The sequence below is a fragment of the Rhinatrema bivittatum genome, chromosome 2 (assembly GCF_901001135.1).
Source record: "Rhinatrema bivittatum chromosome 2, aRhiBiv1.1, whole genome shotgun sequence".
NCBI lineage: Eukaryota > Metazoa > Chordata > Amphibia > Gymnophiona > Rhinatrematidae > Rhinatrema > Rhinatrema bivittatum.
This window is the reverse complement of record NC_042616.1, coordinates 755144095-755168640: the sequence shown is the minus strand read 5'-3', so window position 1 is coordinate 755168640 and position 24546 is coordinate 755144095. Positions and strand designations below refer to the sequence as shown.

The following is a 24546-nucleotide window of genomic DNA, read 5'->3' as shown; positions in this document are numbered from 1 at the left end:
CTGTCTGTCTGAATGATTTCTACCCCTCCACCTCTTTTGTCTGGGATGATGATTGATTTTATATCCTGGTGGGATAAGCTATGTTAGGGCTGGTTCTTCATTATCATTTAATCAAGTTTCTATTGTAGAGACCAGATCTGGGGATTTTTTAATTAAGAGATTGTGAATGACTTGATTTTTTTTTTTCAACTACTGATCTGTCATTGAAATACATGCATGTGACAGGGTTTCTTTTAGTTGTTTTTTTCTGTGTACTGTTTGTGTTTGATATTAAATATGATCTGTTCACGTTAGTTTGTTTTGGTTATTGCAGAGCAGTTTTAGAATATCATCCTCTACCTGTGATTGTGCTTTGGTTGTGTGTGGGATGAATTGTGATAGTAATAGGCTGTCTGGGTTGTTGGGAGGTAGAAGTCAGTTTGTGTTTCAGTAGGGCACAGTTTGGGTAATGACTTTGATCCATGATCATGCTGATTGAGTTTGGTTTGTGCTAGATGGTGCAAGGTTGTCTGAGACATGATTTTGGTGTTTGGCTTTTGGGTTGTTCTTTATAGGTCCTTTATGTATTTATGGAGCGTTGCCTTTATTATGTGTGTTCAGTGTGCATGTGATTTTGTAAATCACAGTGGTCTTGAGCCTTGTATGATATTTAAAAGATTTCTTTGATGAGGATTATATCACAGTTAGAACCTTTGAATGCTTTCTCTAATTGAAGGCTCTATCACAATTTGTACATTCAATTGGTTTCACTTAAAGAGTTACCTCATATTTACAGTACTGAAAAAAGTTTTCTGCTGTTTTCTGCCGAGTCATTTCCAGGCTATTGAGAGGTTGTTTCTGGTGGTATAGTTATTTCCAGACTATTGAATGAGTTTCCTGGGCTCAGGGTTTTATTGCTGGAATTTAGCTGTTTCTTCTTGTCATGTTGTGCATGAATTGGCAAAAAGGTGCTCTTTGGTTCAGCACTTTCATACACTGCCCACTGGTGGGAAGGCTCACCTTTGGCATGCATCTTAACTTAGGGGCTGGCTCTGGTGGTAACATCATGGGGGCAGGGCAAAAAGAGTCTTATTTCCACAGCTCAGCTGGTTTTATAGCCTTCAGTGGGGGAGGAGTGGGGGAAAAGGAGAAGCCCCTGGAGACTGCTGATGGGGTTTCATTCCTCTGTCTTGTAGCTGCTGGCATCAGTGGGTGGAGCAATGAGTGTTTTCTCCTTTAGGGGCCAATACCAGTGGTGTCATCATACAAGCAGTGCAAGGAGGGCCCAGAATATATGGCTCAGCCACTTATTGCAGGCTTCTGTGAGGGGTGGAGGAGGTAAAGAGGAGGAACACCTGGAGAGGGCTGATCCTTTTCCTGGGTGGTTGTCTAATGTGGAACCCAGCATTGTGTGCCAGTTATTAGGATTATTGTTCCCCATGTGCTTCACTTTGTGCACTTTATTTAGGCATTTTATATACCGTCATTCCAAAAGAAGATCACAATGGTTTACAAAAAACAATATTCATATTCAAGGTCATTATTCATAATCTAGGTCTCTACAACAACAAATACATGTTCTAGGTCAACACAACATTAGATGCAAGTTAAAGGTTAGGACAGTATTTTGTAATATGTAAGTTCCACTTCAGTGATCTTCACAGATTAGTCAGTATTGAATATGGAGGCAAAGAAGACACATCAGGCAGCTTTCATGGCAGGCAGGAAAAAGGACTGAGCCCTCACGAGGTCCTCTTTTTATTGTGCATACATTCAAAAGCAGATGATGTGTCATCACATGATTGGCTCCTCTCCACATAGCAACAGACGTATCACCACACTATTGGCTTGGCTCAGGGGGGGTGTACGGATCATTTCATTGGCTGCTGAATCCTATACCTCCTGTCTTTGTCCTGCCTCTGACTAGGGAACACCCAGCCCTTCTTTCAGGCTATCAGGGTTAATTATAAGCCAGAGAAATACATGATAGTCAGGTATCCTCTCCTAGGCAGAGAGGCTTAAGCACAAGTGATGCTTTATTCAGCGCAAAGGTCAGGGAGAAGGGAAGTTAGTGTTAAACCCTGAAATGGCTTGCTGGCAAAGCTCATAATTCCCACAGTCAGTAAGTGGTACACATTAAATATCATCTTCCATTTAGATGCCTAGATTCCTAGTCTTGCAGTTTCCTTCTGCAGTTTCATTCAGTTTGCTTGTGTTTTAACTACTTGGAATAATTTTGTGCCATCTGAAATTTTGATCACTTCATTCCCTTTTTCAGATGGTTAATGATTAAGTTAAACAACTCTGAATCCAGTACAGATCTCTGGGGCACTCCACTATTTGCCTTTCTCCATTGGGAAACCTGACCATTTAATCATACTCGTAATTTCTTATATTTTAACCAGTTAACAATCTAAAGTAAGATATCACATCCTGTCACATACATTTTTAGTTTTCTGTGGAGTCTCTCATGAGGGATTTTATCAAATGCCTCCTAAAAATCCAAACTCACTATATTAATTGGCTCACTTTTATCCACATGCTTATGCACAATCTCTTAAAGTAAAAATTATCATTTTACTTTTTCTTACTATTCTTATGCCCTAAAGTTATATCTTAAACACCAGGAGACATCACTTACATTACCCATTAACTTCCTGTTAGAAACAGGTATGAATATTGCAACCATAAATCAGAAAATGGACTCATGTCTCACATCCATTGTCCTTGCTCTATGCCAGTTGCGGTAGGCGGGGGTTTTCAGATCTTTGTTTTTGCTCTCTTATCTAAAAGAGAGTGCTTTTGTCATGCACTGAGTAACATTTTAATTTCTATATTTTCGTTTCCCTTTTCTTTTCTCTGGAGAATAAAGCAGAAGAACTCAACAAACGTCTTATTCTGAAAGGAGCAGAAGGTAAGAAAAAAAATCTTATGGAAATTTTTATTGAGTGGCAAATAATAAACCTTTACAACAGTTGTTCTCATCTCAGTCCTTGGGATATGCTTAGCAAATCAGGTTTTCAGGATATCCACAATGAAAATGCATGAGATGGATTTGCATACAATGAAGGGCCCTAACTTTTAGTGTCAGTGCATGCAAATCTCATTCATATTCATAGAGGATATCATGAAAACTTGACTGACTGGGTTAGAACCACTGCAAAACAAAAATATAGAATTCAGAAAAGAGAGATGTATTTAATAATTGGATGTATATATGTGATAAATTTTGATGTCAAAGCTTAAAATTGACAAAATAAATAGATGACCCAAAAGGAATGATTCAGATATGTGTAAACCCTAAACCAGACAATCCAGTTCACCATTTATGGGTTTAAGTACATGTAGATCATCATATGCAGTTTATAACTCATTGCTAGAAACCTATAATTATTTAAAAATATAATTTTTTGTTGCTTTGGTAAGATATTGTAGTTAAGAAATGAGGTTCTAACATGGTTCATTATTACTGAATGCTGCTAAAAATTTCCAGTAGTAATTTTTAAAAAATTAATTATGTAGAGGTCCATATTCAAAAGATGTATGCAGCAGAACTGACTATTGCTACATAAATATGGCCCTTTAGCGATATCCCTCCTTTATCTCGGAAACTTTGTCCACACAAGCTGGGCAGTGTTACCAGGACAAAAAGGGTGCGGGGGGGGGGGAGGGGGGGCGGTGCATCGCGGGTGGGCTAACATCTTGAGTGCTCTCTAGCTAAAGTTGTAAGGTCAAGTTGGTTTGCACAAATTGCTGGCCGAAAGTTATCTGGATGTTCAGCCAAACACTTTTCTGGATAAATTTCACTAAATAACTTGTCAAAGATAGTTATTAGGTTTCTCACAGGACAAGCAGGATGGTAGTCCTCACACATGGGTGACATCATCAGGATGGAGCCCAATCACGGAGCACTTTTGCCAAAGTTTCTAGAACTTTGACTGGCACCTACTGGGCATGCCCAGCATGGCACTAACCCTGCATCCAGCAGGGGTCTCCCTTCAGTCTCTTTTTTTCCGCGCAGCTTTTGCCACGCGGATTTGGATCTCTTCACAAACAAGTTCCTGACAGGAAATTTTTTTCAGGAATTTTTTGCAAATTTGCAAAGGTTTATACCCCTTTAGGGTCTCCCTTCTCTGCCATCGATAGCCGCGTCCGCACAGTAGGTTTTACCCCGTTTTTCAGTCTGTTCCCATCGGGGACCTGTATAGGCCTCATAGGCACCAGCCGCAACTGGCCTAAATTTTCGACGGCAACGATGCCAACAGGTTTTCATTGGTGCCCTGATTGTCCTAGAACAATGTCGATCACAGACCCTCATTTGGTCTGTGTACTTTGTCTGGGCCCGACACACGACGTAGATTCGTGTACCAATTGCGCCCAAATGACACCGAAGGGCCGTCGGGCACGTCTGGAGAAAATGGAACTCTTATTCCACAAGAAGCAGCGCCCGCCATCTCAGACTTCATCGACGCCATCACTGGCAAAACCACACCATCGATCCGATACCGATGGTTCTCAGTCGGTGTCTAAGTCTTCAGCGACCCTGTCCTCGATGCCGGATACAGGTAAGGCCGAGCACCGAGAGAAGCACCGGCATAGACATAAAAAATCTATGCCATCAACCTCGGGGACACTGGTGGCTTCAATGTCTGGAAGCAAGCCACCGAGGAAGATGCTCCGGGCTGAGGAGCCTCAACCCTCCTCTAAGCCGGATGTACTGAGGCGTTCTCTGCCTTCGGTGGGTGCGGCAGCCGAGACTCCACCGGGACCGCTGGACCCTCCAGCGATGCCTGCCATGCCTCCTACTCCGGACCTGGGGCTCACCGCTCCAGCGTTCCGTGAGGAATTGCACCGGATGATGCAAGAGGTGGTGGTACAAGCCATCCAGAGCCTTCCGAGGCCATCGGTACCGGTTCCTGTGCCTGCTCCGGCACTGGTGGCACTGGTGCCACCGGTGCTTGTTCCTCTCCTCGACAAGCTGGACGTCCTCATCGGTGCCCTGCTGGTGGCACCAGGGAAATCACAGATTCCCCTTGCTCCTTCGACGCCCATCCCTCTCTCCTCGGATGAGGAGGGGTCATGGATGCCGGAACCCGTTCCGGGGCCTTCTGGAGCGGGTGCACCGAGGCACCAGGTGAAGTCACCGATAGCGTCGATGCATTCTCGTCCCTCACCGATGCTGGCACTGATACCCTCGATGCCAAAGCCTCCTCCGGCCGGGGGAGGTCCTTCTTTACCGCCTGGACCACCGTTGGATGCTGTAGACCAGCCTTATAATCCATGGACAGATGACTCCTCTGATTCCCAGGATTCTGTCGATGTTCCATCGGAACCTTCTCCACCTGAGGAGAGGCGTAAGTCTCCACCAGAGGACCTCTCCTTTATCAATTTCATTAGGGAGATGGCGGAGACTATTCCATTCACACTACAAACTGAAGAAGACTCCAGGCATAAAATGCTGGAGCTCCTTCAATTTCTGGATCCACCGAAAGAAATAATGTCCATTCCAGTACATGATGTGTTACTTGATCTTCTGCAGCGCAACTGGGACCTCCTGTTAACCGCAAGATGGATGCAACTTATTTGGTGCAGCCGTCTCCTGGCTTCCAAAAGACACAGTTGGCGCATCATTCAGTAGTGGTGGAGTCCGCCCAGAAGAGAGCCAAACGTCCAAAACCTCATTCTTCAGCTCCTCCTGGGAAGGAGCAAAAGTTCCTGGACACTTTTGGGTGCAGGGTTTTCATTGGCTCTATGCTCATCTCTTGTATTGTGGCATATCAGTTGTATATGACCCAATGCAATAGAAATCCATTCAAGCATTTTAGGAATTTGGGGAATCTCTCCCGGAGCAACTTCAGGGTCAACTGAATTCCATCGTCAAAAAAGGCTTCGATGCAGGTAAGCATGAAGTCCGGTCAGCTTATGACATTTTTGATACAGCGTCCAGATTGTTAGCAGCAGATTTACACCCGGAAGTTCAAGACCATTTGGCGGATCTCCCCTGTACAGGGGGGATAACCTCTTTGGAGAGAAGATCCAGGAAACTGTAGCACAGCTGAAGGATCATAATGAAATGCTCCGACAGCTCTCCGCTGCTCATGCTGATTTTTCTACCTCTTCTAAACAGCCGGCGCCGGCGCTATTTCTATCAACGCACCCGTGGCCCGAGAGTGGAACATCACACCGGGACCCCCCCCCCCACTGGACCCCAGATAATTTAAGACATTTTGGGGGGGTTCGGGAGGGTGGGGGATTTATTTTAAAGGGTCGGGGTGGGTTTTAGGGTTGTTTTAGTGTGCCGGTTTTCCCGCCCTCCCCCGATTTACGATTTACACGATATTTAAAAAAACAAAACTGCGACGATCCGATTCACTCCCCCCCCAGCCGAAATCGATCGTTAAGACGATCAATCACACGATTCACATCTCTATCCCATGCTACTGATGCAATTAATAACAGTGGCTATTCCCTAAGAAAACTTGATTAATAGCCGTTAATAGACTTCTCCTCCAAGAACCTAGTCAAACCCTTTTTGAACCCAGCTACACTAACTGTACTAACCACATACTCTGGCAACAAATTCCAGAGCTTTATTGTGCCTTGAGTGAAAACAAATTTTCTCCGATTAGTCTTAAATGTACTACTTGCTAATTTCAGGGAATGCTCCCTAGACCTTTTATTATTCGAAAGTGTAAATAGCCGTTTCACAACTACTCGTTCAAGACCTCTCATGATCTTAAAGACCTCTATCATATCCCCCCTCAACCTCTTCAGTCTTTCCTCATCGGGGAGCTGTTCCATCCCCTTTATCATTTTGGTTGCCCTTCTCTGTACCTTATCCATCGCAGCTATATCTTTTTTGAGATGCGGCAACCAGAATTGTATACAGTATTCAAGGTGCAGTCTCACCATGGAGCGATATAGAGGCATTATGACATTTTCCGTTTTATTAACCATTCCCTTCCTAATAATTCCTAACATTCTGTTTGCTTTTTTGACTGCTGCAGCACACTGAGCCGACGATTTTAAAGTATTATCCACTATGATGCCTAGATCTTTTTCCTGGTTGGTAGCTCCTAATATGGAACCTAACATCGTGTAACTACAGCAAGGGTTATTTTTCCCTATATGCAATACCTTGCACTTGTCCACATTAAATTTCATCTGCCATTTGGATGCCCAATCTTCCAGTCTTGCAAGGTGATCCTGTAATGTATCACAATCCGCCTGTGATTTAACTACTCTGAATAATTTTGTATCATCCGCAAATTTGATAACCTCACTCGTCGTATTCCTTTCCAGATCATATATATATATATATATATATATATATATATATATATATATATATATATATATATATATAATGAAAAGCACTGGTCCAAGTACAGATCCCTGAGGCACTCCACTGTTTACCCTTTTCCACTGAGAAAAATGACCATTTAACTTTCTACTAGAAAATCTTACCATTCTAAAATCTTAATATTCTAAATGGAAACGATTTTCATTGTGGTGCACTTCAAAAGAGTTAGACCCTTTTACCTTTCCCACAACTCAGTTTTTAGAGTATCTCTGGCACCTCTCGGAGTCGGGTTTACAAACTTCCTCCATTAGAGTACATGTCAGTGGGGTGGCTGCCTTCCATCGGGGTACAGGGGATCTCTCTATTTTGACACAACCCTTAGTAGTACGCTTTATGAAGGGCTTGCTTCACCTCAAGCCCCCTCTCCGTCCCCGGCTTGGGACCTTATTGTGGTTTTAGCAAGACTCATGAAACCTCCTTTTGAGCCTCTGCACTCCTGCGAGTTACATCTTACTTGGAAAGTACTTTTCCTTTTAGCTTTGACGTCTGCCCGCAGGATCAGTGAGCTACAGGCGCTGGTAACATACCCCCCCTTACACAAAATTTCTTCATGATAGGATCGACCTTCACACTCATCCTAAATTTCTGCTGAAAGTAGTCTCTGAGTTCAATTTAAATCAATCTATAGTTTTGCCTACTTCCTTTCCGAAACCCCACTCACATCCAGGTGAGTGGGCTCTCATTCCTTGGACTGCAAATGTGTATTAGCCTTTTATTTGGAACGTACTGCAGTCCATAGGAAGTCCACCCAGCTATTTGTATCTTTTGATAAAATTAAACTGGGTATCCCGGTGGGAAAGCAGATACTGTCCTCCTGGTTGGCGGACTGCATTTCCTTCTGCTACCAACAAGCAGGCCTTCTGTTACAGGGACGTGTTAAAGCGCACTCCATTCGAGCAATGGCAACATCGGTAGCAAACCTTCGGTCTGTGCCTCTTGCTGATATCTGCAGGGCTGCTACTTGGAGTTCTCTCCATACCTTTGCAGCCCACTATTGCCTGGACAAAGCTGGCGCTCAAGATTCTCTTTTTGACCAGTCAGTTCTGTGCAATTTATTCTCAGCTTAATACCCAACTTCCTACAACGGCCTGCTGGGTTTTTCAGGCTGCCTGTTCTCCAAAAATCACCCCTGTTGTTGTGCCTGTTGCACTTCTTTGGGTGTTTTTGGTACATGCGCAAGCATCCTCAGCTCGTTATTCAACCATATGTGAGGACTACTATCCTGCTTGTCCTGTGAGAAAGCAGAGTAGCTTATCTACAACAGGTGTTCTCACAAGACAGCAGGATGTTAATCCTCACGAAACCCACCCGTCACCCCGCGGAGTTGGGTACGCTTGCAATTTATTTTATTTTTCGCACGCTCTTTTTACTATACATGAGACTGAAGGGAGACCCCTGCTGGATGCAGGGTTAGTGCCATGCTGGGTATGCCCAGTAGGTGCCAGTCAAAGATCTAGAAACTTTGACAAAAGTGTTCCGTGATTGAGCTCCATCCTGATGATGTCACCCATATGTGAGGACTCACATCTTGCTGTGCTGTGAGAACACCAGTTACAGGTAAGCTACTCTGCTTATCTTGCCCACTCGTTGGGTTTTTGAATATAGGACTCATAAGTATATAGGTGAGGGTAACCTTTTACATCTAGATTTTTGTGCTGTTTTGTTTAGGGAAGTGCATTCATTTTTATTTAAGTGTGCACCAAATTAAAATAGTATGCACTAAAATGAAACAAAATGGGAAAAAAACATAGCACAAGAAAAACCCCTATAAAAAAACAAAATTTTTTTGGTAGCATATCCCTAATTCCCTAATTTTGACTATATTACTATCTATATTATTAGGTTGTACTATGGCTTTGCTGATGTAGCTGGTCATAATATTAGCTTGTGTAGCCTCTTGTGGATTTATTAAATTCAAGCTAAAAATCCCACCTATTTCTCCCTATACTTATTCACACTTCTCTTGTCCATTTGTTTGATCTTTTTCCATTCAATAGTTTCATGATGCTTCCACCATATCTGTTTTCAAATCATTTATTGCTTTTGTCAACATTTTTGGGAAAAGGTACACTCTAAACTATCCCCCTGTCCCACACAATGCCAGCTTGTTCTGTAAAGGAAAATGCACATACTTTAAATGCAGGGTTTCTATTCTTTTTCATCTACGCACTGTACCAGCCTTTTAAACCTTCCAACAGTCAGTAGATTCTCACAAATATTCACACATTTAGCTATTGCAATCAATGGCAAATATCACAAATGTTGGTGAATTTCAGTGGCTTGCCATGGTATGTTCACATGTTTTTAGAAGATTTAAAAGACTGGCAGTTTATGTCCACAAGAAAATGTGTGATGGAACTTTTAAATATGAGTGTTTCCATTACATCAACAGGCTTTAATGACATTGGTAAATGGCTTGAGTTTCACTCTGTAGTTTGATGGAATCCCTTAATGCCTGAATGAGCTGGTAATTAGAAGGAAAGTTGTGTAACAAATAGCCTAATCAATTGAGAGATTTGTTTGATAAGCAGATGAGGAACGGATGGAATAAAATTGTTTCCATGGCAGAGCTGAGTCACGTGATCTTAATTGCTCTAGCTAATTTTGCAACTTATTGCTATTTATAAATTTTAGAACCAAGATTTACAAATACTTATGAATTTTATTTAACTTGGTAAGATTTATTTCCCCTCATTGGGAGGATAATGTTCAAACAATGTACGGCAGCATATAGTTATATATATGGCCACAAGTAGATCTATGATAATATTATATAACCACCTGCATATATTATAAAATTCATGTATCTCAACCCTGCAACATACACATGTATGTATGCTTTCATATGAATACATTGAAAGTGAGTATTTCAATGTGTTGAACACATGTATTTTTCCTCCTTATTTTAAAAATATGCTTGCATATGCTTTACGCATGAAAATAAAATAGGACTTGCATAAAACCCAATTTGTATGCAAAAGTCATTTTAAAACGTGTGTGTGTGTAATTACGATTACCAGTTTCTCCACTACTTTATGCAGTCCTTCTCCAGGTTATTAAGACTCTCTTGACTATTCAGCTTAAATGCCTTCCAGTTCACCCAGACCTCCAGCCCAGCCAGTACTATACAAAAACACGTTTTATTATCACTTATATAAATAATAAAAATAAATAATTAGCAGATGGAAAATTACACCAGTAAGTTGCCAAATGTATGCATGTAAATCTTTTAAAATAGCAATTTATGTGCAAAGCTGTCCGCCCTGCCCTAGAGCACCCCTAGATTACCCCTTTGTTATGCGCACCTAGGTGCTTGTGAAATGTAGCGTACTAGCATACTTTTGATGGTTATAAACTACAGAATACACGAGAGTCTGCTACTTAACATGCATATATGCTAGCTTTTATGCATGTAACATTTTGAAATATACCCTTATGTACTTAGTTGATCACTTTTGTTCCTGGTTAGAGCTGAAAAAATATTCTAATTCCCCTCCTCTTGCCAGTCTACATGGAAAGTTTTGATGGATTAAGTCTGTAAAATGATGGAACACAGATTTGGCTTTTCAAACTGAAACACTTTCTTTCTTTGTAACTATTTGTTCAACTTTCTCAGTGGAGGTTTCAGGTAAGCTGGTTTGAATACAACATTTTGTAAAAGTTTTTGTAAAACAGAGGGATGTTACAGATGAGTGGTGGGGTTGAGTTGGCAATATGTATTTGGAACTTTATGCATAATTTTTAAAACTGTTTTGAGTGCCCTCTGATACTCAAAACAGTTTAAAAACAAGTGGTAATTCAAATCTAAATAACTAAGACCTAGATTTATCAAAATGCTATAAATATAGTGGAAATAGTGATTTAAAAAAAAGAGGGCATAGTTAGGCTAATTTCCCTGCCCCTGCATCGCTTAGGTAATTTTCGCAAGCTGCGATAAATTTATCGCACCAGCATTAATTTTCACATTGCATGCTGATTAATCCACTGCAGGAGCGTTACTGACTGAAAAGATTTATCACACTTGAGAGAGAAGGAGAGAGAGAGAGAGACTCTGTAGAGACCACTATGTAACTTTACTATTTATACTACTGTAAGAGGGGGCACATTTAACTTGGCTTGGGGGGGGGGGGGGTGTGTGCATACACAGCTACGAACAGCAACGTTGACATCACTGAAGATTTTCTGTCATCTGGAGTGATGAAAGGTAAAAGAGGAGTTGATTTATAAAATATACTCTCTACCTAGTTTGATTGCGCTAGTATTAAGGCCCTAACGCAAAGATGATAAATGACCTTGTAATTTGGAGCACATTGGGATGTCATCAGTTGTTATTAAGCTGCCCTGCCATTGGTCAGTGTCTCATATCTACTTTTCAGTGAGCGATTTTGATGTACAGTTACAAGATGTTGTTTGATAAATCCCAATGCTAGGCTTTGCTCAAATCATTTTCTAAATATTTTTACATCTATGCATTGTATAGTGATTGCTTAGTATGATTTGTCAAAGAGCTGCATGTGAACATACCATGAAATCCTTAAGAAGTAAATCAAAACTGGGCACCTTGGTGCAAACCTTTTTAGGTACTTCATTTCCCAGCAAAATATTACCTACAGAGATTTATCCTGTGCTCTCTGTAGGTACATTTTCAGCACAATAAAATGGGTAGCCAGGACTCCAGCCTTTCCCTCAGCTCCCTTTGCAATGCACATATGACCCAAAGAGAGACAAATGCAAACTTGGGATCAAAAGGCTATAGCTTTATTAACACAATACCAATAAGAACAATACCTGTGCTTATAACTTACAGTCCACAGCCTCGATGGTCATCTGCCATGCACCCAGCAGGATGCATCCACCATCAGCAACCCCAACATGTAGGCAACTGACAGCACTATGCCACCTCAAAACATAGCCCCTGCCACAGCCCAGCATGGAGCCAGCATCCAAGTGACTGCACTCACTCTCACAAATTCAGTGTCTGGCCCGATAGGTTGGTCAATGCAACCCAGTAAATTAGCCAAGCTCAGGATTACCCACTGCCCCCCCCCCCCCCCCCGAATAGCTGTAATAGCCACCCTTACAGTAACAGAACCAAAATAGAGGGAGGGTGGAAGGGATGCTTCCTGCCACTCCCAGTGAAAGAACAGGAATGACTACAAACTACCCAAGATAAGTTTCTCCTGCAAATCCCTTGATCTCTTGCAGCCAGGAACCAATCAGAATCAATAGCAAAGTCAGTGGTTCAAGCTGCTACTGATCACGGGATGACCGACATTGCCTCCTCTCCCTCCCCCCCCCCCCCCCCCCCCACTATCTCCAAGCTTATCCCCCACCCCTGTCCTGCAGTCAATAGCTCCCATTTTGTATGGGCCAGCCAAGGACTGCACCCAGGCTGACCCTCTCAAAAATTGTGCACAGCTTTGAATAATCAAACATATGCACATTGTTCTCTTTACCCCGGGAATGCCTCCAGAGTTCACGGATAAAAGTATGTGTGTTGTTGAATAACATGCATGCGCTTACCAACAGCAGGTTGGGCAATATTCAAGGCCCTCATTTCTGTGAGAAAAATATTTTATCTGCTGAAATGGCTTTGAATATTTCCCTCAAATGGCTAAATTTGTAATAGTTTGCACAAGAAAGTCAGCAAATACATGCATAACTTATACCAATTTCAAAGTTAATGAATGTGTATATTTGCTGTGAAAATTACCCCACTAAACCTATCCGCGCACAATTAGACCTGTTAATTTATGCGGATGAAATTTTTGTGAAAATTTACATACATATATTTGAAAATTCACAAAGTGTGCATGTAAGTCAAAACTCCCCTCTGTCTCCTCCCTCTGGAATACCTCTGCTCAGTCTGGATAAGTTTACACGCACACCAGGCATATGCGCATAAGTTTACCCACATATTGGGCAGACAATTTTATAACAAGCCATTTACCTATGGAAATGCCTTAAAAAATCACCTTCCTCTAGTATAATCAACAAATCAGAAGCAGTTTTAAAATGAAAACATGTGAGGGTATTTGATTCAGTATCTGCATAGGAATGGGGGGAGGGGGGCACTATTTGGAAAGCAGTGATCTAAAACTAGTGATTCAGGCACTGGTGGTAACATCTCAGCTAGATTGTTGCAACTCTGCCATTGGATTACCCATCTTTTTATCGAATAAGCTATTAGTTCAGAACTTTTATAGCAAGAGGGATAACAGAAGTGAAGATGTAGGGAAGTCTTACTCTCCCTTAATTGAGCTACACTGGTAATAATTTTAATAGTTACAATAATTCTCCCAGGACAAGCAGGATGGTAGTTCTCACATATGGGTGACATCATCAGATGGAGCCCTGTTACGGAATACTTTTGTCAAAGTTTCTAGAACTTTGACTAGCACACTGAGCATGCCCAGCATGCCACTAACCCTGTGGCCACACGGGGTCCCCCTTCAGTCTCTTTTTTTTCCATGCAGCAAGTTGCCTTGCGGTTTAGGAGCTCTGAGAAATTTCTCACATTTTTCTTCATGGAAAAAATTGAAGTTTATCTTTCTAATTCACCCTCACTGGGGTCCTCCATCACGCTCCATTCCCTCCGACACTCGGAAAGTGTTTTAACTGCAGTTGCGGTCGCTTTCCGGAGGCATTCCTTTGGTGCCAGACGGTCACCAACCGCTCGCCCGCCAATTTTTCGACATGGCGACCAGTTTTAGAAAGTGCCCTGAATGTCCGAGGACCATGTCCATAACGGACCCGCACAATGTATGTGTTTTGTGCTTAGGGCCCCTTGCATGACATCAGTCGGTGCCCTAGTTGTGCACAAATGACTGCTAAAGGCCGCCACGCTCGACTGGACAAGATGGAGCACTTGCTTGGGTCAAAACATTCTGCTCCATCAACTCCAGTTCAAGTTGCACAGGCCGGAGGATGTCCATCAACATTGGAGAAGCCACGCCAAGAACAGCAGGGAGCGGGTGATCGTCTGTCACCAACCCCATCTAAGGCATCGATGTCATCATCCTCGGTGCCGGAGAAGGACCGGACTGAGCACTGAGGGAAACATTGTCACTGGCACTGACATGCTTCGCTGCCCAGTGCTGGCACAGATACCACAGCGGCATCGACTTCCATCAAGCCGCCTGCGAAGAGGGCCTGGAGAGAGGAGCCCCCATCCTCCTCTGGACCCGGGATCCCGAGGCGTTCCCCATCGACACAGATCCCTGTGGAGGCTACAATAATGTCTAGCCTGCCTCCTACCCCTGGCGCAGTGTTATCCACACCAGCCTTTAGGGAGGAGTTGGACAAACTAGTCCAACAGGCAGTGCTGAATGCCCTTCAGGGCTTCCAGATGTCACCGGCATCAGCGCCATCGATGTTCGCACCACTCCTCGAATGCCTAGACACGCTCATCGGTGCCTTGCCGACTCAACCCATGCCATCAGATACACTGGCACCGAATCAGCCACCAAAACCTCCGCAGGTACCGATCCACATACCGGATTCCTCGGAGGACGAAGAAGCGACTCCCCGCCCAATGCCGGAACCCATTCTGGGGCTATCGGTGCCTAAACGCACCTCATCCGCCTCTGTGCCATCGATGCCTTCTCACCCTCTCGGCTTTGGTACTCTTCCTCGCTTAGGAAGTCAACCAGGAGAAGGAGAACCTCCCTATGATCCGTGGGAGGATGCATCCTCAGACCATTCCTCTCAAGCTTCCGAGGACCTGCTGTCAGGAGGAAAGAAGTCTCTCTCCTCCAGAAGACCTCTCCTTTGTCAAAAAATGTCTGAAACCATCTGATTTCCATTAGTGACAAAGGAGGACGCTCGTCACAAAATGTTGGAGGTCTTATAGTTTAAAGATGCTCCAAAGGAGAGAATGGCAATACCAGTCCATGAGGTTCTCCTGGACCTTTTGCACCACCTGTGGGATCATCTGGGTACCATTCCACCAGTAAATAGAAAAACTGATGCTACGTACCTGGTTCAGCAAGCCCCAGGATTTAAAAAAAGCCAACTACCACACCAGTCTGTCGTAGTGGAATCAGCCCAAAAAAGGCTAAAAGATCCTGTCCATACTCCTCTACTCCTCCTGGTAAAGAACAAAAGGCTTTGGGCGTACTGGGGCGCAGAGTCTTTCAAGGGTCCATGTTAATTGCATGAATAGCTGCGTATCAACTATACATGACCCAATATAACAGAAATCTCTGGAAACAAGTCCAGAATTTCACAGACACCCTACCTCAGCAACATCAAGAGACCTTAACCTCCATCCTACAGAAAGGATTGGAGGCCGGTAAGCACGAGGTAAGTGCTGCTTATGACTCTCTTGAAACAGCATCTAGAGTCTCAGCAGCAGGCATCAATGCTAGACGTTGGGCCTGGCTCAAAGCATCTTAAATCGATCTTAAATCTTAAATCGATCTTAAGCATGAATTTGTTTACTACTAAGCCTAATAACATGTTATGTTTTTACACCCCTTGACAACCCCTTTATCCCTATAACCTTATTTTGTAAACCGTTATGATGGCTTTATTTTGACGTTTCCGAATGACGGTATATAAAACTCGTTAAATAAATAAATAAAGCTTTAGACCTACATCCCGAAGTGCAGGATAAACTAGCTGATCTCCCATGTACAGGGGAAAATCTGTTCGGGGATAAAATTCAAGACACAGTGGCCCAGTTGAAAGACCATCATGAGACCCTGCATCATTTGTCAACTGTCACCTCAGAAGCACCCTCCATAGCCCGCAGGAGCACACAAAGGTACACCAGAAAGCAATTTTATAGACCACGCAGGTACTATTCTCCTGAATCTCATGCTCGTCCAGCTCGGGCCCCTCAGAGAGGACAAGCACGTCAAACAAGAACTCATAGGGCGCAACTAGCCCCACAGACTGGTGCTGCGACTGGGTTTTGACTTTTTTCCAGAGAGCAGCAGCCACCCCACCCTAATCCCATGACCCCATTTACAAGTGGGAGGCCGCCTATGCCACTTAGTAGCCAACTGGCACCAAATCACAATGGACCAATGGGTACTCTCCATTATAACCCACGGTTACCGTCTAAATTTATCAGCTATACCCCTGACTCCCCGCCCATTCCAGCCTGGAGCTGGGACAATCACACAGGTCTTCTCAATTCAGAGCTCTCAACCCTTCTGTCAGCCAAGGCCAAAGAACCGGGTCCCTCGACTCAACAAGGGACAGGGTTCTACTCCCGCTATTTTCTAATTCCAAAAAAGACCGGCGGCCTCCGGCCTATTCTAGGTCTCCATGCCCTGAACACATTTCTTCACAAGGAACGGTTCAGAATGGTATCCCTCGGCACCATGCTCCCCCTTCTACAGCAGGGGATGTTATGGTCGTGGACCCTTGGGCCGGCTGAGACTGCAGGTGTTGCACTGCGGGGACCCACAGTGGGCGTTGCAGCCGGGAGGCGGCGCTGAAGAAAGACTTCGAAGAAGGCTTCACCACTGGAAGTCCGAGATCCCCCCAGGAGGAGCCCATAGGGACCTGGACCTCTTGGACTTAGGTGGGACCCTATGCGACCATGGATGCAGGAAGTGGCCGAGGAGATGGAAGAAGAGGCCGGCAGGGCCCAGGACGCTAGGAGAGTCTTTACCCTAGGAAGCCCACGGCTTCCCCAGGAGGAGCCCGTGAGAGCCCGAGCCGCTGGGACTTAGGAGAATCTTCTGGGCCAGCAAGTACCGGATACCTGTGGAGACGGAAGAAGCAGAAGACGGAGTCCAAGAAGGAGCCAGGTTAGAAGCCAGAAGTCAGGAGTCCGAAGCCAAAACCAGGGGTGGAAGCTGAAGACGGAGTCAATGGACAGAGACGGGTCAGAAGTCGGAAGAGAAGATCCAGGATCCAAAGCAGCAACTAGAAACTCAGGGGACTGAGTGAACCTCGTTGCAAGGCACTGAAGATGTCCAGAAGCAGGGTTTAAAACTAATCGGAGAAAGTTCTTTTTTACTCAGTGCACAATTAAACTCTGGAATTTGTTGCCAGAGAGGATGTGGTTAGTGCAGTTGGTATAGGTGTATTTAAAAAAGGATTGGATAGGTTCTTGGAGGAGAAGTCCATTACCTGCTATTAATTAAGTTGACTTAGAAAATAGCCACTGCTATTACTAGCAACGGTAACATGGAATAGACTTAGTTTTTGGGTACTTGCCAGGTTCTTATGGCCTGGATTGGCCACTGTTGGAAACAGGATGCTGGGCTTGATGGACCCTTGGTCTGACCCAGTATGGCATGTTCTTATGTTCTTACCCTGATAGTGTCTGACGTCATCTGAGGCAGGGCTTGAGCTTTCCCGCGCTGGCCCCTTTAAAAGGAACTCCTCCCCACACACGTTTTCCTAGGGGGCGGGGCCAGCTGCGGCGGATTGCCGGCATCTCCCCCGAGGAGGAAGAGACGCGACGGAGGCAGTGCAGGACCGAGGAGGCCTCGAAACGCCCCGGGCCATCCCTGAGGTAGGTGGAGGGACCAGGGCACAGCCCTGGACCATAACAGGGGGATTGGCTCTGCTCTCTGGACCTTCAGCACGCTTATGCCCATATTGACATCTTCCCTCCTCATCGCAAGTATCTGCAATTTGTAGTGGGTCACGGGCACTATCAATACAAGGTACTGCCATTCAGACTAGCTTCAGCACCACGAGTATTCACAAAGTGCCTGGCAGTCATAGCTGCACAGTTGCACTGCAAGGGCGTTCACGTCTTTCCATATCTCGACAACTGGCTCATAAAAAGCCAGTCCAGGCAGGAAGCCCTCAACTCCCTTGACCTTACCACAAAACCTCTGCAATCATTGGGATTTCTGATCAACTACTCAAAATCCAGATCATTTATACATATATTGAAAAGTAAGGGTCCCAATACAGATCCCTGAGGCACTCCACTGCCCTCTCCTTTCCACTGAGAAAATTGTCCATTTAATCCTTCTCTCTGTTTCCTGTCTTTTAGCCAGTTTGTAATCCACAAAAGGACATCGCCACTTCACTTATCCCATGACTTTTTACTTTTCTTAGAAGCCTCTCATGAGGAACTTTGTCAAACGCCTTCTGAAAATCCAAGTACACTACATCTACCGGTTCACCTTTATCCACATGTTTATTAACTCCTTCAAAAAAGTGAAGCAGAGTTGTGAGGCAAGACTTGCCTTGGGTAAAGCCATGCTGACTTTGTTCCATGAAGGTGGTGATGTCACATCAGCATGATTATAATGCTGTGAAAGAGTCTATTAAAGCCAAAAAAGGCATCAATTAAAAAATAGAAAATGGGTCTTAATGAGGAAAATAGGAAAGAGCATAAGCTCTGGCAGATGCAAAATATTAAGGCAGACCAAGAGAGAATTTTAGAAAAAAAACTTGCCAAAGAGACAAAAAATCCCAAACATTTTTTCATGTATATAAAAATGTTCTGCTGGCTTTCTCCATGTCAGAGTTGCAGATATGTGAGGTAGTTCTTGTTGGCAGAGGCTTGAATGGAGGCACAGGGATTTTTGCATCAGCTGAGCTTCCAGAGCTGGATGCTGCCAATTCAAGTTGCTTTTAGAATATGTTACTGGAAGCTGGAGGAGGTTTGGACTGGGAAGAGACAGAAGCAGGAGTTCTTGTTGATTTTCATTCCTCTATGGTTCCGCTTTGCAGCATTAAAAGGTATAACTCCTGTGGTTCTAGAGATAAACTCTTGTACTCCTAAGCCTACAACTATCACTTTGGACACTCATCTCTCATCTCTGTGGAGCAATGACTGGTGTCCTAACAGCTATTACAAATAATATTTTCATTAAGGTTCATAGTAACATAACATAAAAATGATGGGGAAAAACCCCCAAAAGATCCATCCAGTCTACCCAGCAAGTTTCCTGTTTGTTAATAACTGACGGTCTGTGCAGGTTACCCCCAAGTCTTATGTTACAGGTAGTAATATTTACAATCATAACTATGCAACTGTCAGACCCATAACAAAATTACTGCTAGCAACATTTTTACAAGGTGAGCAGCATTGATAATTCAGACTATGCGGTTTGAATGTGCTTTGCTTTTGGACTTGGCTGTAGAAGCAGTCCTGTGCTTTTTTCTTAATGACTTTATATCAGTGCTATGGACCATGAAAGTTGGGGTCCAGCGTTGGCCATCATCTGAATCCAATTCCTCTTTTACCCATGCCATTGAAGAGAAGAGCGATGTTGCAATAGCGTCAAAATCATGAAAGCCATTCCGTGCTACTCCCATGCACCCTTTTCTTCATTTCCATGCTCTAACCTTTAAGGATCCACAGTGTTTATCCCATGCCAATGCTGTTTTCATCCCTACCACCTCTTCCAGAAGGGCATCCAAGCATCCACCACCCTCTCTGTGAAGAAATATTTCCTGTTGGTTCTGGAGTTTCTTTTCATGATCCCTAGTTCTACTGTCTGCTTTCCAAAAGAAAAGTTTGAGTTCATGTATCATTAAAACCTTTCAGGTATCTGAAGGTCTGTATCTCCCCTGCACTTCCTCTCTTCCAGGGTATACATATTCAGATCCTTTAGCCTCTTCTTATAAGTCTTCTGATACAGACCCCCACCTCCATTCTGTGTCTCATCTTTTTTGAGATACAATCTTCAGAATTGAACACAGCACTCCTGGTGAGACCTCACCAAAGGCATTATCTCCTCCTTTTTCTTACTAGTTATTTCTCTCTCAGTACAGCCTAGCATTCTTCTGGCTATAGCTTTTGCCTTCACATTGCTTTGCTACCTTCAAATCTCCAGACACCATCACCCCTGGGACCCTCTCCTAGTCCATGCAATTTAGTCTTTCACCTTTCATCACATATAGCCCTTTTGAATTACTGCAACCCAGATGCATGACTCTGTGCTTCTTGGCATTAAATTCCAGCTGCCAAGTCTCAACCACTCATCAAGCTTTCTTAAATTATTTTTCATTCTCTCTACTCTTTTAGGCATAGACAAGTTTTAATTTCTATCCCTTCTGCAATGTCACTTGCAAAGTTATTGAATAGAAATCTGATCCCTGTGGCACTCCACTTAGTACCATTCTCTCTTCAGAGTAGTTTCCATTTACCATTACATGCTGCTTTTGTGAGTCAACCAGTTTTGTAAGCCACTCCATCAGGAGATGTTTGTATTGGCACAACCTGAACAGATCAAAAAATTACAATAAGAAACTGTTCAGGTTTCTCTTGTTCAAGATAAAAATGTTGTTCACCACATGTTGAAGAAGGTGTGTTACATTTTCTTGTGATATCTATGATATCGCCAGTTGAATTATTTAGAACATATATGGTTTATCACAGGGGATTTTACCTTCTTTACAGAAGGCTTTTTACCTTCTAGATCAAGGGTGGGCAAGTCTGGTCCTCGAGGGCTGCAAACCAGTCGGGTTTTCAGGATACCCCTAATGAATATGCATGAAATAGATTTGCATACAACTGAGGCAGTGTGTATGCAGGTCTCTCTCATGCATATTCATTAAGGATATCCTGAAAACCCGACTGGTTTGCAGCCCTCGAGGACCGGAATTGCCCACCCCTGTTCTAGATGGACAAAGTTTGGCGCCTAGAGACCCTGGTCAAGCAGTCAACCAGGAGAATGTTTGCTTGGACATTTCTGCATTATTGGAATAATGAAATGTACTGAAGTGGACGAAGCATATAGGGACACGCTACTGGTATCTTTTGACAACATTTGGTCCTTAGGTTGTTTTTCTTTTTTATGGGGTTTAAAGTTAGGATTTTTCTGGATTTTTGTAGAGCTACCAAAGAAAGAAGGACAAAGTTCCTTATGTGTAATGAGGTTGTGGCTATGGGTACGCGATATATCCTTTGTTTTCCTTATAAATGCTTTGTTATATTTCCTACTGAGAAATGTATTTCATTGAGCTGTCCCAACTTTGTTCCTTTTTTGATTCCAGGGTCTCCATCTTTTTGAAGTGTTAGGGATGGGTGTTTAAGGTGTAGGGAGGTAATTCTGGCTATTGTATGTAAATAAGAAGTCCTTTTGGAAGATATTGCTTTTTTCTAATTTTTGTTCTTAATCTACCTGTGTTTCTGGGACTTTCTTTTATATTTATTGGTTTAAATAGAACATTAGGCGTCATGATATAAAACATACAGGGGAACAACTCAGAACCAATGTCAGGAAGTATTTCTTCACAGAGAGTTTGGTGGATGCCTGGAATGCCCTTCCAGAAGAGGTGGTGAAAATGAAAACAGTAAACAAATTAAAAAAGACATGGGAATTAAAGGAATTTAAAAAAACACTGTGGATCTCTAAAGGTTAGAGTTGAAAATTAAGAAAAGAGTGCATGAGAAGTTACCAGTATTGACTGGTGGCTACTACCACTAACAGAAGGCATGGGGATTATTACCCTTAATCGATTAGTTTATTTGATTTTGAGGCAACTGCAACATCACCCTCTGGTGGTGGTGGGGGGGGGGGGGGGGGGAGAGGAATTGGATTCAGATGACAAACCGTACTGGGCTCTGACTTTTACCATTCAGGGTACTGATATCCAGACATTAGGGGAAAAGCGCAGGACTGCTTCTATGGTCAAATCTGAATGCAAAGCATGTTCGAGCAGCAGCATTGTATAAATTATCAGGCAGGCTGCTCACCCTGTAAAAATGTTGCTAACAGTATCTTTCTTATGCATTTGACAGTTACTTGGTTTTGATTTTTTTATATTGCTACTTAAGGTTTGGGGTAACCTGCACAGAGTGGCAGGCAGTTCTGCCACTCAAATGGTCTGGGCAGACTGGATCGACCATTTTATATTTTCTGCTGTCATTACTATGTTGTTATGTAAATGCATGTTGCACTTATTAATATCTATTTTGTACTATTTGTTCTTTTCTTTGCAAGTGATAACTTGTATGTTAATGTTAAAATAGATAGATAAAGAATTAAAAAAAAAAAGTTCTGCAAGGGAATCAGATGGTTCATTAGATGACCGGCTCAAAAGAGGTACTCAGAGAGGGATAAGGATATTGCAGAAAAATGAAATTTATTTGCCTCCATCTTCACTACATGCTGTAAGATGATATTTTAGAGGAGCTGAAGCAAATTTTTGTGATCTAGAAGAGTTGCTAGAGCAAACTGACAAACTAAATAGTCGCAAATAACCAGGAAGAAACTCAGATATGAAAATGCAGGCCTACTACAGATCCTAAATGTAGCATTAAAATCTGCGACTGCACCTGAGGACTGGAAGTTAGCCAATATTATGCCAAGGTTTTAAAAATGGCTTTAGTAACAATCCAGAAAACTACATACCAGTGATCTTGCCCATCCGTGTTGCATAAAATGGTGTATGCTGTTGTTAAAAACATAATTATTGGACTTATGGATAAATATGGCTTAATGAAAAAGAGCCAGCATTGATTTAGCAAAGGGAAGCCATGCATATTCTACTAGATTTTTTGAAGTTACAAATAAGCATGTGGATAAGGGTGAACCAATCGATCTACTTAATGTTTGGATACTTGCCAGATACTTGTAACCTGGATTGGCCACTATTGGAAACAGGATGCTGGGCTTGATGGATCTTTGATCTGACCCATTATGGCAACTACTTATGTTCTTAATATTGCATCTGGATTTTCAGAAGGTATTTAACAAAGGTCCCTCATGAGAGATTCCTCGGGAAATTAAAAAGTCATGGGATAGGCAGCAATGTCCTATTGTAGATTGATAACTGGTTAAATGATAGGAGGCAGAAACAGAGTAGGCATAGCCTGTCAGTTTTCCCAGTGGACAGAGCCCCAAGGGCCTCTGCTGGGACCAGTGTTTAACTTATTAATTAATGATCTGTAAAAGGGAGCAGCGAGTGAGGTGATAAAACATGCAGATGAAACACATCACGGAAATACTAAATGAATTCTTTGCTACTGTGTTTACTACTGAGGATGTTGGGGAGATACCAGTTCCGGACTTGGTTTTCAAGGGTGATGAGTCAGATGAACTGAACCAAATCATGGTGAACCTGGTAGAAGAGTAGGCCAGATTGAGAAAATAAAAAGTAGCAAATCACTTGGACCAGATGGTATGGACCCAAGGGTTCTGAAGGAACTCAAAAATGAAATTACAGATCTATTAATAAATTTTGTAACCTATCATTAAAATTATCCATTGTACCTGAAGACTGGAGGGTGAACAATGTAACCCCAATATTAAAAAGTGCTCCGGGGTGATCCGAGGAACTATAGACCGGTGAGCCTGACTTCAGTGTTGGGAAAAATAGTGGAAACTGTTTTAAAGAGCATATAGAAAGACAACCAGCATGGATTTACCAAGGGAAGTCATGCCTCACAAATCTTCATTTTTTTGAAGGGATTAATAAACATGTGGATAAAAGTGAACCAGTAGATGTAGTGTATTTGGATTTTCAGAAGGTGTTTGACCTCATGAGAAGCTTCTAAGAAAATTAAAAAGTCATAGGATAGGAGGTGATGACCTTTGGTGGATTACAAACTGGATAAAAGACAGGAAACAGAGAATAGGATTAAATGATCAATTTTCTCAGTGGAAAAAGGTAAACAGTGGAGTGCCTCAGGGATTGATACTTAGACCAGTGCTTTTCAATATATTTATAAATGATCTGCTGAGTGAGGTGATCAAATTTGCAGATACCTCAAAATTATTCAGAGTAGTTAAATCACATGTGGATTATGATAAATTGCAGGAGGATCTTACAAGACTGGAAGAATAGGCATCCAAATGGCAGATGAAATTTAATGTGGACAAGTGCAAGGTGATGCATATAGGGAAAAATAAACCATGCTTTAGTTACATGATGTTAGGTTCCATATTTAGAAGCTACCACCCAGGAAAAAGATCTAGGCATCGTAGTGGATAATAGATTATAATCATCAGCTCAGAATGCTGCAGAAGTAAAAAAAAAAAAAAAAATGCAAACAATGTTAGGAATTATTAGGAAGAGAATGTTAAATAAAATGGAAAATGTCATAATGCTCTGTATTACTCCATGATGAGACTGCACATTGAGTACTATGTACAATTCTGGTCACCACATCTCAAAAAAAAGATCTAGTTGCACTGGAAAAGGTACAGAAAAGTTTGACCAAAATGATAAAGGGGATGGAACTGCTCCCTATGAGGAAAGACTAAAGAAGCAGTTCAGCTTGGAGAAGAGATGGCTGGGGGGGGGGGGGGGGGGGGGGGGGGGGAGGG

At 42.9% G+C, this 24546-nt stretch overlaps 1 protein-coding gene across 1 annotated transcript in view; it reads left to right on the top strand.

Annotated features, from left to right (window-relative positions):
- Positions 1–24546, top strand: part of ENPP2 (ectonucleotide pyrophosphatase/phosphodiesterase 2) — a 639793-nt gene that overhangs the window by 410575 nt on the left and 204672 nt on the right. The window contains 1 exon segment of the mRNA XM_029591948.1: positions 2845–2893. Within this exon segment, the coding sequence (XP_029447808.1) occupies positions 2845–2893 (49 nt within the window).